Raw genomic sequence first — 14534 nt, 5'->3', positions numbered from 1 at the left:
GTAGCTCTATACACTACATACGACTGACATAAAAAAACATTCTCACCACATCCATATTCACCTTATAGGACTGCACATTGGCTGCACACTCAACCAGGTGAGATACCAGGGTGGTCCAAAAACCAACATTCTTTAAGTAAACCAACTGTCCATAATGTTTAGCCATGTTTTTTTTCTAACCATAACCACTTAGTTTTGTTGCCCTAACTTAAACATTTCTGTTCCACAACGTAAAATAATACGGTCACATGTAAAAGTCAGGTTCTCACTGTGGTCACATGCTTCAAACTGCCACGATTTACCCATTTCTCAACGTTAAATAGAATGGACTTAATCACCCTATTCGGTCATTTATGTATCATGGCTTCTTTAAACGAGTAAACTTATCTATAACTTTATCAACATTTTCTTCAGTACTTTGTATTTGACAGCTAAGGGGCTATTTTTAAATCAAGATATACAGGATGTGACACTTTCTTCTGTCTATATATATCAGGTTATCTGTTGCCACTCCTCATGCCATGGCTGTCTTGATTGGGTATCCATTTTCTATTGTTTGTCTGCAGGTACTATGCTATCTGCTGCCAGCCTCTGGTCTACCAGAACAAAATGACACCTATGCGAGTGGCTCTGATGATCGGTGGCTGCTGGGTTATTCCCACCTTCATCTCCTTCCTACCCATCATGCAGGGCTGGAACAGCATTGGTATCAACCACCTGGTGAGTACACTGTGTGTGTGTGTGTGTTTGTGTGTGTGTGTGTGTTTGTGGGCCAGGTTTAGCTACATTTGTGGGGACCAAAAACTGTGAATACAGTATACTTATGGGGTCCTGACAGCTTTGTGGGGACAAAATGCTGGTCCCCTTAACGTTAAAGGGCTTTTTGAGGAATAAGACTTTGTTTTAGGAGTAGGGTTAGAGTTAGGTTAGGGTTAGGGTAAGGGTTAAGGTTAGGCATTTAGGTTTGATGGTTATGGTTAGGGTAAGGGTAAGGACTAAGGTTAGGCATTTAGGTTTGATGGTTAAGGTTAGGGTAAGGGTAAGGACTAAGGTTAGGCATTTAGGTTTGATGGTTAAGGTTAGGGTAAGGGTAAGGGATAAGGTTAGGCATTTAGGTTTGATGGTTAAGGTTAGGGTAAGGGGCTAGGGAATGCATTATGTCAATGACTGGTCCCCACAAAGATAGCCAGACACGACTGTGTGTGTGTGTGTGTCTGTGTGTGTGTGTGTGTGTGTGTGTGTGTGTGTGTGTGTGTGTGAGATAGAGAGTGAGAGTGAGGAAAGGATTCACTGAGTAGCCTGTGTTGGCTCCATATGGAGATGGAGCCAAAAATATTTTACATCCCGTTAGGAAACGCAAGTTTATGATTATAATTTCCTAAAGAAGCGCAAAAATGAGAAAATAGAACAAATAGTGTTTTACATAAACATAGAAAAACAATTAGTGTCCACATGTGCTGAAAACGTGTTTTAGTCCTGAGGACTATTGTTTACAAGACACAGGAAATGCTTCATGTGTTGCTATGGAAACAACATCAACATGTCTTACGCAGAAACAAAAGTACCACCGATACCACGGAAATGGAGTCAAGCTGTTTTTTTATTTATTTAAATCTGAAAATGTAAAGTATTTAACTGTTATGAGAGTCTTGTTTGTGCAGTGTGGTTTCTTAAATTATGTTCCACAAAACGTTTTTCTAAATGTAGCTTTTTTCTTGGCTACTATATACTGCCAGGCCTCCATAAATCCTTCAAATGAACCAACAGTAGGAAAAATCAATCTTTGGGTGAAGTGATCATTGATGAAATACAAGCAGCTGCTACCTTCTCCAGATCATGTTGAGTACATGAAGCTTATGTTAGAACATACAGAAAACCGAGTTAGTATGTAGAGAAAGAGGTCCAAAGGTCCTCATTATTGCACTAAAAAGCTTGCACTTCACCTCCAACATCAAGCTGTACACTAGTAACTAAAAAGGATGCTTCTGTAATGCTTTATCCTGGTAGGTCAGATATAGTCAACAGGGGGATCCAGGACCCCTAGGGGGTCCTCAGAGTTACTGCAGGGGGGCCTCCAAATTATATATTTTTTTTAAATAACAAAATGAATGAATTATGAATGAATCCAACATATCATTCGAAAAATATACTGTATATCCACAGTGATGATCGGCTTACTGGCCTGATAAGTAAGGTAGCCATCCAAAGAAACAGTTCTTCCCAAGGATTTGCTGCGCCACATTCGAATCAGTTCAATTTTATTTTATTTACAGTATCAAATCATATCAAAAGTTATCTTGAGACACTTTGCAGAGAGAGTAGGTCTAGACCACATTCTATAGTTTACAAAGCCTCAACAATTCTAATAATTGACAGTTTGACCACGGAAGGCTTGTATCATGTAGACGCGCCGACAGTGTTTTTGTCATTACTTAGAATTTCTCACAGGTAGACATAAACTATGCACTTAAGCTTTAATAGCTTAGTATTCAATGCAAAAACCGCCTCACGCGTTACTGTAGGCCCAGTATGCAAGTTCATTTCATGCAATACATCTGGTAGGGGTCCCTGCTCTGTCTCTGTTTCAGTTAAGTGGTCCTTGGCTTAAAAATGTTGAAGACCTCCTGTGTTAGGCAATATTTCTAAGTGTAAGTGCTTGCTAGGATTAAGTGCTAAGGAATGAAAAAGTATTCACACATGCTATAAACATGATCTGGAATTGCAAAAACATTGCATGGTTGACCATATCAAAGTTGAAAGGACACTTGATGTTCATATTTGTGTATGGAATGTTTCAGGAAATCAAGTCACTGAAGATGAGATAAAGGCATACAGGTGTGCAGACAAAGACAACATGAGCATGTGGAGAGAGAGAGAGAGAGAGAGAGACAGAGACTCCCCCAGCTACTATTATCCTCGCTCAGCCCTGTCTGCCTTTATCTGACAGCCAGCGAGAAGTTACTCTTGAGCTGAGTGTCAACAGGAGGCTGGCTCGTTTTTGGCAGCATTGGCAGTGACTCACACATATCACATATTACACACACACACACACACACACACACACACACACACACACACACACACACATATGAACGTTTCCAGCACAACAGCAGTGTGACATTAGCGTGCAGCAGGGATGTGACTTCTCTCTTTGGGTCTAATTAGAGCTGTTGAATATTTGGAGTAATCCATCAGTTCTGGCCCAAACTGCGGCTCCAAATCTGAACAAAACAAGCAGAAGTCTGAGGCTGTGGAGACACACGTACATGCCACTGTCTATTTGTAATGGTTTCTACTGTTTGTATGGCTTTGTGAAACAAACGGATTTGATTGGTCATGGAGTGCAGTCTTACACTGCATGGCGCATATCACACACTGTTAAAATATCCTGCGATCAATTTACCAAATTATCACCCAACCCTAATGTTGGAACTTTGTAAAATGTCCATGTTTGCTGCCAACATCTCTAACCTGTCAATTTGAGGGCCTATTTAATTTTTTTTTTTTTTTTTTTGGCAGAAGCTTTTTGATTAGCCTGTAATAGAATAGCATTTTAGAACGCTATTGAGTGTTGTCAGATCAAACCTATTAGTAAGTTTATTTGTACTCGGAAAATGTATGTGAGAATGGGTTGACCCAGGGCTTCATTTGCAATTAATTATTTAATTTTCTTGCAATTAAAATTAAATAGACTAAGTAAACACAATAAGTTTTACAGTCTATGTGGACACATGTTCACGTAAAGCTGAATTACTTAAAAATGAAACTCCTTCCAGACTTTGATTAGCATAAAGAAACTTAGCATCCTTATTATAGACAAGTTAATTTTGTAATTGAAATTTAAATTAAATTAAATTAAAATCATAAAATAACATTTTCAGCCATCAGCACTTGGATAAAAAGGACTTATTCCTTATTACAGTTTTGATGTGTCTTACCATTGCTAAAGTGATTAGCACTCCATTGACTTTAATAAGGTGTAAAGATGGTGAAATTACCACTTCAAAGAGACTTGGAACAACATTCATATGATTTTCCAGAATTTTTATTTTATGGCGTCCTTGGCTCAAAAGATTAATGATGGAATGAGTGACAAGAACCGCTTCCAACGTGTCCCCTTTGGCAAGACTTAAATGGAATAAATACATATTTTATGGAAAAGAAATATGATAACTGAGAAAGAACTCGGTCAAGTGTACAAGATCAGATAAAAAAAATATCTATTATCTCTGATTTAGACTTTTACTTTATGTTTTTTTATCATTGTGTGCATCCAACATCAAATCTCACATTAAAAGCACTGAAGACTTAAAACTGCCGCCCATTCATAAAAAAGAACTTACACATGAAAACACAGAGAAATGGATTGATCTTTGTATTATTCATCTCACAGCCCGGAGCCATAGTTTGCCCACAATTATGAGACGATAGCTGATGAAATATTGGGATAGGACTCAAGAGTTAACTGCTAACTGTGGAGATGTTAACCCTCATGTTGTCCTCTGATCAAATTGACCTGTTTTCCTATAACTATCCAATTCTCATTACCCTAAATAACACGATTAATTCCACAACGCTCTTTGGCAAGTACAAATCTCTACTTTCATTAATTTTGAGGTGTCTTATTCAATTTTATAGCATTTGAAAAAAACATTTTTTGAGTGGTTTTGAAATAGAAATAGAAGTAGTATTACTAGTAGACAGAATAGTATTGAGTAAATGTTGACATATTCCAGTCTGTGATTATCCATCATCATCCATTCCTTTACTTGTAGTTTAAGTAATTCCTAATTTCTTTATTTCTACCTCAAACATTAGGTATACTTTCCTATGAATGAGGTTTATTCAACATACATTCCCAAAATAACTGTAAAACAAGAGTTAAGTTAGTGTTACGTAGTGTTGAAAACATCAAAAAAGGGTCAAAATTGTTGAAGAAAGGGACAAAAACTTAAGAAAAAGTTTCAATTTTGACGGAAGACAACACTAGAGTTAAGAGTGTTGTAAAGTCTGAAGGCTTTTTGTGGCGTAAGCAGGTCAGAGCTGTCCAGTAGCTCAGGACTTACTTCAACAATCTATGTGTTGTTCTCAACGTCCCACCTCTTAGTTAATTAAATGTGTGTTCATGTGAGTTGAGTCATTTGTGTATTGTGCAATAGACTCAGGAAGCAACTTGTTTTTGTGGAACATCAGTAAGTTTAAATGTTGTTTTAGTCGTGCAACAGAACACTCCGATTGGACATTTACTAGCCGAAATTCCAGCTAGCTGTCTGGCTTTACCCTGCAGAGATCTGAGGAGCAGATAACCATAGTGCTGATATATCCATTGGAGTTTAAAATGCCAACAAAACAAAAGCTGAAGGCTGAAATGAGGGACATCCGGCGCAATTTACGTGTTACATGTCTTACGTGTTGGCGCAAACAAGACAACTGCAATGTCTCTGAATCTTGTCCTTTCTGATGTGACTTCTTTTAACCAGATTGAGCAGAGGCGCCACAGCGAGGGCAGCAACTCCACGTCCTGCGTCTTCATGGTGAACAAGCCGTATGCCCTCACCTGCTCTGTGGTGGCCTTCTACATACCTCTGGTCCTCATGGTGCTGGCCTACCAGAGGATCTACATCACGGCGCGAGCACACGCGCTGCAGATCAGCATGCTGCAGCGGGCGGGGGGTGCTGCTGCCAGCACGGACTCTGCTGACCATCAGCGCAACCATCGCATGCGAACAGAGACCAAGGCAGCAAAGACTCTGTGCATCATTATGGGGTGTTTCTGCCTCTGCTGGGCGCCATTCTTTGTCACAAATGTGGTGGACCCCTTTATAGACTACACAGTGCCAGACAAGCTGTGGGCGGCCTGCTTGTGGCTGGGTTACATCAACTCCATGTTAAACCCCATCCTCTACGCCTTCCTCAACAAGTCCTTCCGCCGTGCCTTCCTCATCATCCTGTGCTGCGGGAGGAAGAGGTACCGCAGGTCATCCATCCTGGGGTCCGGCGCTCCCTGCACAGCCACGCAGATCAACGGCTCCACACATGTACTCAAGTAAGTTCTTTAAATCATTTCAATGGTTGGGTGTGGTTCCATGTGCATCAGGCAGTGTTGTAGTACTCGAGACCTGTCATGGTCTCAAGATCTTTCCCCGCCCCCCTTCACACGCACTCCCAAAGAACATGTAGGTGAAAGGAGAAGATACTCTGGCTGTCTAGGAGATGTCTCCCCAAATCAGTCGGTGTTAATATTTTATTAATTACATTTTGTTTATTATAGTTTTTAAAGAGTTTGCCAAACAACATCTAAAAGAAAACACACAGCAGTGTGTAGATTTGGCAATGTAACGCTAACCGACAACTGGGACCACCTGTATTTTTTATCTGCACTAACTAAGGAAGCATGAAGACAGGTACTGTAAGTGTAAGTGACGCTAGCAAAGCCAGCTGGGAAAAAGTTATCAATCTGCCTCTTTACCAAAACTCTCTTTACCCGGTTGTGTACATACTGTATGTTTCAGGCCTTGTCTTGGTCTCGACCTCTCAAAGTCTCGGCCTTGTCTCGATTCTTGGTATTGACTAGGTCTCGGTTTTGGTGGTGTTGACCACAACACTGGTATCAGGCATAAAACTGTTCTCTGAAAATTACAGTATAAATTTTAATAAAGAGAGCAAAGGTATGCACATACTGTACCTTTGGTGATGTGATGCGTGATGATTCACAGCTGTTCCTGTTTTATATTTTTTAAAGTGAAACCATGTTGTTTCTTCTTGCGGTTTAATTGTCAGAAATGTGTTTGGGTTAAAATTAAAATTTAGTACAGCATGCAAAGAACAACTTGGACAACTTTGAACATATTATGGAAATATGGAAATATTCTCCAAAAATGGTCATATATGTTTGTAAACCCTGTAGATTGTAGAATTTATGTTTGAATATTTTGATAATATGTGGAGAAAAATATACCAACCAAAATGGCGTAGGTTGGGGCAAAAAATGTATCGTCTGTCATAAAGCCTTCCTTATTCTGACTTTTCCTATAACATAGTTTTTAATTAAAATATCATGGCTTTACTCTTATAATCGGAGCTTGTCCTCAAGCACAAATAGTTGCTCTAGTTTTCTTAGTAAATAACACATTTCAGTGAATAGATCTTCACCCTTGCAGTTTTTGTTTTTATCTACTTAAACCATGACATGCTTTTCAGTTTTGTCATATTTTCTGTGCATGGACGTTTGCAGTAGTAATCTGACAGCATACAGAGGGAGCCATTTGTCCTTCCATCAGCACTGCGTGCAGTAATTTAAGGAATAATATTCAGTGGGTTAAAAGCCAAGTAGCAACAGCCCATTGTGTTACAAATGATTCATTTTCAGCTGCGATACAAATGACTTCATCCCAACCTTCACAGTCCTCCCTTCACTTTTGAATACACAGCCTTAATTTATTACTCTCTAGACCTATTTCTTAACATAGAACACATATTTCCCAGAGATCAAGTAGGACATTTAACATGTCATAACCTCTGTTCCAGTCGGGCAATCTTATTAGTCAATAATTATGAATGTAGCACGACAGCTTATGGTTAGTACATTAGAATCCTTGTTCATTAAATTATATCTTGTATCATAGTATTTGATTGCATATGTATGTGACATGAATGAATAATGTATTGTATAGTATAATTGTAGAAGTAAATGGGATATTACATAACCCTGAGACCCCACTATTCCCCCATCCCTCTTTGTAGGAATCCTTGCAGAGATTCAACAGATGCTCTACAGTCTATGAACAGTAAAATAAAAAAAATGTAATCATTGTTTTGCTTGATTTGCTAAACTCTAGGATGGCTGAGGAACTTTTTGCTGACTTTTGTAGGGCGTTATGTTGACCGGAGTTCGTAATGTGTGAAAAAAATGTTGCAAGAACAAACAAATGTTTTTAAAAAGCGAGAAATTAAACACAAAAAAAGCTACAAAAACCCATGAAAAAGCTGGAAAAAGCAAGAAAAATGCACCATGCAATAATACAGTCAAAGATATTTGACTTTGTGTATTTCACAGCATGTCTGGCCCTTGATGTGATTCATTTTTTAAAAATGAGTTCCTTAGTGAAAATGAGTTAGACACCTGTTGTAACATCACCCCCAAATAAATTGAGTCAGCCAAACTGAACGTGTGAATGCGGCCTTCATGTAGCTTAAAATGTGTCAAACCCACAGGTCCTGCTGTAGTGAGCCTAGCTCTGCGCCAGTTTAATTTAGTGTTCTTCCCCTGTTGTGTGTATTTGTGGCGTTGCTCTAGTCCAATCATTTCCAGGAGTTCTGGCTGTGAGAAAGAAAAGATATTCTACAACAACTATGTAATGAATGTAAATACAGACCGGACACAGGCTTGTAATGCTGGAGACTGTTGAAGTGTTTGGAGAAAATAAAATATCATCATTGTTGTTCAGAAACCAAACATGGTCTGAACTCCTGAGTGATTCTTCGTAGATTTCTGTAAAATGTAAAACCAGTCTGAGCACGCTAAGGCAGCGTGTAGGAAGAGGAATATTGTCACATGTTAAGTGAAGGTGTTCTACCTTTAATTCCTCTGACAGTAAGGCTCACTTTTATATAACATTAGAGGGAACAAAAGGTTTCATTTGAGCGTTTATGTTAATAAAGTCACATTATTATTATTATGTTCATCATAGCTGGCAGCCCTTTTCAGTGTGAATCACTCACTTTTTTAGTAACCTTAACTTGCAGCAGAAATACTTAGGTAAGTCTCAATTTCTTAATTTCTCATCCAGCTCACTTGGAAAAGGTCAGATAGGATTTAACTTCCCTTCGCTTCCCTCACAATGAGTTCTTTTTAGAAGGAACAATGCCTTTGAGACTTTGGACAGTGAGAATTACAACACTTGTGAGACATCACCACAGGGTGTAATCAATTCAGTTATTAATGCATTAATGATATGATGTTTGTTTCCTTTTTATATACGGTCATGGCTACTGTAGGCCAGAAATCGCAGATGTACAGTTTGTATTCTAAAAGTCATACTTCTGACCAAAGAAATGATCAGGCAGAAATGATGCAAAGCCAATATCAAAGCATATGGAAAATGCTCAAAACAAGACTTTATTAAGTAGTCTTTAGTACAGGAACGTGATCCAGCACACTGAAGCTGCTGATCCTTTGAGACTTGTGTTCGAGCTTCAGACAACAATTTGTTTGCGGGATTGTGTGGAAAATCATACGGAGCAATGTTCTAGCAGCAGATGTTCCAGTTTCATTCAAAATGGTGTTGACATCCTGAGACATTATGGAGCTGGAACTCAATGGAAGAAATCAATGAGTGTGTTTATAACAACACTGAAGTCTTGACCAATTAATGTCCGCTGTCCTGACATTACGTGCTGTGTGTGCATTCCCTCTCTGACATTTCCGGACTACCTCCAGAGAGTTGTCACTGTGGATTGAAAGCAAGTTATTATTGGGAGCCTGTCCATTTGGAAGTCATCTGTGCACTCATTATTTTTCACTCAGAAGTGAGCACTACTTAAATACTCACACAGGAATACTAATACCAGGAGACTACCAGGTACTTCTAGTTGTATTGTCAGTGTTCTCAATCGTCAATTCTACCGCAAATTAATAAATCTATTAAACAAAAACTTATTTTTTTAAAATCCTTTTACAGGTTGAAATTAAAAAATAGATTAGAAGATTACCAAAAAGGAAACCTTGTTGATATTAGATTTATGTATCATTGTTTGGGAGCTTACAGACCTCGCTGTTGTATGTGTTGTAAAATACTTTAAAAAAACATGTTTTTATTTTATTCTGAGCAAAGTAAAACCCAACATATAAAAAGGTTTTACAGGGGCAACCCTCTTTCCTACATACATGGCTTGCACATTTGCTAGATGTGACAAAAATACAGAAAGTATAAAGCACTGTCATTATGTTTTTTTTTTTGTTGCCAAAACGTTATTATAAACAATTTAAGGAGGTTCATCTAGGTGCTCTGCATTAGGCAGGCACTAGTCATGTGTGGAAATGCTTTATACGTTACATTTTCAACAAATCCAATAACACGGTTTATATTACACGTCATTAGAAGTTGTGTTTCCTACCTGGTGTAACTATTTTACTAAACAGTCAGTATATCTCTAAGTGTACTATTGTTAGAAACTCCACTGTGACACCTCTGGACATCAGAGATTTTTGGCTTTTTGCTGTAAGACATCCAGTAGTCTGATTTGGTCTCGCTGAAAAGCTGGAACCAGAAATGTGGGCTGTTCAAAAGCTGCTACATCGTTCACTGCTCACATCATCACATCATCCAGGTTTATAGCTACCGCGGAAATGCTTGTTACCAGGGCTTTAAATTGACACCTGGCAACCTGCCAGATGCTGGTGAAAACTTTGGGGGCTAACATTGTAAAGGTACTGGGTTGATAGGTAGGTGACAAAAGATACAAATTACACTGCTTCTGTTTGAATGCCGGCTGCAGAAATCTCTCCAGATTGGTCTTATCTCCACCAATAAATTTGGGCAGTTGTTGTGTGTGTTTGTCTAGAAAACCTAATCCTAATCTGGCAACACTGCTTGTAGTTCTATTCCAACATTACCCATGAACACCATGGTGTGACGTGCCCTACAACCGCTGGCTGCGCGCCTAGCGTGCAGCATTGATTAAATAACTAATTAAGTTATTACAATTTTTAGTAGGAAATAGTAAAAATTTGGCTATTGGAAAATCTGATTGGCTAGTAAATATAAAATGTACTAGTCATGTTGGCTGGTGATTTAAAAAAGTTCATTTAAAGCCATGCTTGTGACACTCATTCACCTGGTAGACTGGCACAGAACTGGGTTAGGAGGTGAAACTAACAATATTTTTGATGGATGACATTATTCTAACACGTAGATCCAACAACAAAAACGATTCTACAGCACAAGGTTGTGAAGGAAGCCAGCTGCAAGTGACAATTAAAGTGATATATTACTCTGTCTACATGTGATATATGATTTATGACTCATCTTTGCTTCCCTCTGGCCCTCATGTCTGAGTGCTGTTAAAACCATGTATTTTTTGTCAAAGAGAAATAGTTCCAGTGGATCCTGGAACAGAATAATTACCAGTAGTAGGCTCATAGGAGTGCTAATCAATGCCAATAGATTGGCAATAGCGGATGCGCTACAATTTCCTGGCTGAGGTAATTGACATGTTAAGCTACAAGTAACCTGCGTAGGAGGAGATTTTTATGTAGTTGCTGTTTCTGTTATGTTGGAGCGGATTAAGGACCCAAGAGCAGAGATGAGGGAGGTAGGCGGGAGCAGTTAAACAAGGATTTATTCTCTCAACAGTCCATGGAAAACCCAGGGAGCAAAATGGAAAAAAGCCAAATCCAAAAAGGGGTACAGTGAAAAAGACAAGACAAAAACAGGACACAGAACTGGGGAAAACAGATCACAAAGAGGAAGAAAAACATACTTTCAGGAACACACCAACTAAACACATGATGCAACAAAACGATCTGACAAGAGACAAAGGGAACATAGAGGTTAAATACAAGCGGTGTCGAGGAACAGCTGATACATCAGGTGGATCACATTAGGGCAGGGCAGGCCAATCAGACAAGACAAGAAGTAAAACAAGAGACAAGACCAGACAAAGACCAGACTTCAAAATAAAACAGGAAACAAAACATGCAGACACTTAAGGGGAACAGAAGACAGAAACCACCACACAAGACCAGAGAGGAAACACAGAAATAACAGAAAACAGGATCCAGAAACCCGGTAATAACTGAAACCATAACAGTTTCTGGTTGGTTGCTGATTGAGATTGATGAAGGCATATTAAAATAGTACATTTTGGATATTTAGCACCAAATTGCTGGATTTCTTACTTAAAGCTTTAGTGTGTACATTTGTTTTTAAATATCCTTTTTACATTCAAGACGTTGACAAATGAGTTGCTGCAAAGCTAATTAAGACTATCAGCTCCACACAACTCTCTCTGTATTTCTCAGCATGACTATGTTCAGAAGATTGTGTTGTCGAGTTTTTTTAATCCTAGGTGTCCTCCCTGGCTACTAGCAACTGCGTGGAGAAGGGGAAGGGGGCAGTGCGCAATCACAGAAAGACTTGTATCATGGACGCGCCAACACTTTTGTCATTATTTATGGGGGGGGGGGAAGAAACTACCCACTTGTTCTAAGACTTAAAGCAACTGCTGATGACTTGTTGATCACGGTGAATCTTTACTGGTCTCACAAGTTGTTTATGATTATCCTGTCAACGATTCAAATCAATTAACTAACTAATTAACTTGTCTTAAGCAGTCATATGTTTTTATTGTATCTGCTCTTAAAAAAGACACTTCCTTAATGTAGCGTAGTCTGAAAACAGCAGACAAAAAGCAAAAACGCAAAAAAGCAGCAACTGGAAAATCAACAAGCAACATCAGTAGGCAGTGATCGATTATGGTCATGTCACCGCATTTATGCAGAATCGTCCCCGTTCGAATCACCTTGCATTGATGCAGTTGTTGATTTCCACACCCAAGTACTCATGTCCTTCACAATTAAAACAGTGTGTTGCCCCCCCTACGTGGTTCTTCTGCTGTTTCTGTGCTCATTCACACTAATTACTTTCCCAATTAGGTCTACGGTTCTGGAGAGAGAGATCTGAAAAGCAGAGGTCTAGGGGAAGTCCGGCAGTAACCTAATTAACCATGGACATACAGTAATTCTACCCATTTTAACAAACAATTGTGCTCTAATTAATTAGACAAAGGTACCAATTTCCTTGGCCACTCTGCACATACAACACCTCTCTTTATGCACCAAAATCCTTTAGCTCGTCCTCCCGTTACCATGTTGTTATGTGACAACGTCGCTGGGTACAAAAAGGAACTGATCAATTAGTAATCTTTAGTGTCTTTTCCAATGAATACAGGGTGTGATTTGCCAGGGGGTGTGTGGGATTTACTCTTTCTGGTCTACATGTCCCTGTCTATGCTGACTTATTTCTTGTAAGGAATTGGATACTGTGCCAGTGCAAAGATGGTGGTAAAAGGCATAATTTGTTTCCATTTTTGGGTGGTTGATACCAATGTAGAGAGTAGGGCGTTGTAATAATCTAATCTTGAGGATATTAGAGCAGTTACTTTTTTTTTTCAGCAGATTAGCCAGCTGGCTATTAATACCCAGTTAAATTAGGCAATCTTTGGTCGTCTACGTCCTTGTATTGGAACCACTGACAAACAATGCTTCAACGGTAACTTTGATACTGATTTGTGTATCTATGCCTTGCAGGAGGCAACACAGGAATACATAAGGCAGAATCCCTTCATGCTAACTGGGTTTATTGATGCTTCTAAGGCCTTTGACAAAGAAGCCAAAGGAGTGCCCCTGACAACATCATAAGAATCCTGGTTTACTGGTATTCCAACTAGATTATGCAGGTTAAATGGAGTAAGACTGTATCTGCCTCCTTTGGAGTACAGTGAGTAATGGCGTATGTCGGGGGGGGGGGGGGGTCTGTGAATGCTAACATGCTGGTAAGAAAATGAGCATGGTTGACGTCAAATTAGTCTATTAAAAGCACATTGCACTCCTTTGTATACTGCTCCCTTATGGACTACGTTTAAAGGGCAAGCATGCAGAAGCTTAAGGTTGCTTATAATGACTGTATGAGGATACTGCTCCACAAACCCAGGTGCTCTAGTGCAATTGACCGGTTTTGTAATGCAGGGGTCAGCACCTTCCAGGCATTATTGAGGAGTCTTATCTACTAATTAATTTGTCCCCTGACTGTCTCCCAGAGTAGCATTGTTAGGCTTCTGGCAAATCCTAGGTTTAGTGCCATAAGATAACAATCATCACTATGGAAACACTGGTATAAGTTCCTTTATAGAAAGTCAGTAATGTTGTTTATTTTGGTTTTCTTTCTCTGTATATGTTCATCTTTCTCCTTTTTAGTGTATGGTGTATGTATGTGTCTTCTAAATGGACCAGAAGTCTGGAAATATTTTGATGATTTAGACTAAGATTACAAAATTTAATGCATTTAAGCGTTTACTTTGTCTGTTAAGAGCATAGTGATTTCATGTCAGTTGTCAGAGAAATGTTGACAAATTAGTTATTTTGTTGCACACAGGCCTTTAAAAAGAGCTCTGCACAAGCCTCATTCATCAACACTTGCCGGCAGTAAATTGCTTCAGCTTTTAAGATGAATTTACTCAGCCTGGTGCCGGCAAAGTAGCTTTAATGACTGGATCATTCTTTTCGGGTTTTTTTGTAACACTAAACCGCTCCCTACTGTATGCAACTGCATGTCTTGTCACAGAGTCACAGTCAGGTGAATTTAATGAATTAAAACAATCACACTCAAGTGGCTATGATAAACACATTGGTGTTATTAAAAACCTAACAGGCTATTAACATATTACAGATTCATGCTTTAATTAGTAAGATGTATCATACAATTACCAGTGTAAACCTCCTTGAAGAAATCTGCAGGACCTTATGCATTGGTTGA

General features: G+C 39.0%; 1 protein-coding gene across 2 annotated transcripts in view; it reads left to right on the top strand.

The window, feature by feature from the left end:
• Nucleotides 1-14534, top strand: part of htr4 (5-hydroxytryptamine receptor 4) — a 159372-nt gene that overhangs the window by 108134 nt on the left and 36704 nt on the right. For both annotated transcript variants that reach the window (XM_034883417.1, XM_034883416.1), the window contains exons 5-6: nt 567-720; nt 5481-6046. In XM_034883417.1, the coding sequence (XP_034739308.1) occupies nt 567-720; nt 5481-6046 (720 nt within the window). The remainder of the gene's footprint in view (nt 1-566; nt 721-5480; nt 6047-14534) is intronic.

The sequence above is a fragment of the Etheostoma cragini genome, chromosome 10 (genome assembly GCF_013103735.1).
Source record: "Etheostoma cragini isolate CJK2018 chromosome 10, CSU_Ecrag_1.0, whole genome shotgun sequence".
Lineage (NCBI taxonomy): Eukaryota > Metazoa > Chordata > Actinopteri > Perciformes > Percidae > Etheostoma > Etheostoma cragini.
Note: the sequence above shows the minus strand (reverse complement) of the source record. Positions and strands in the feature narration are given on the sequence as shown.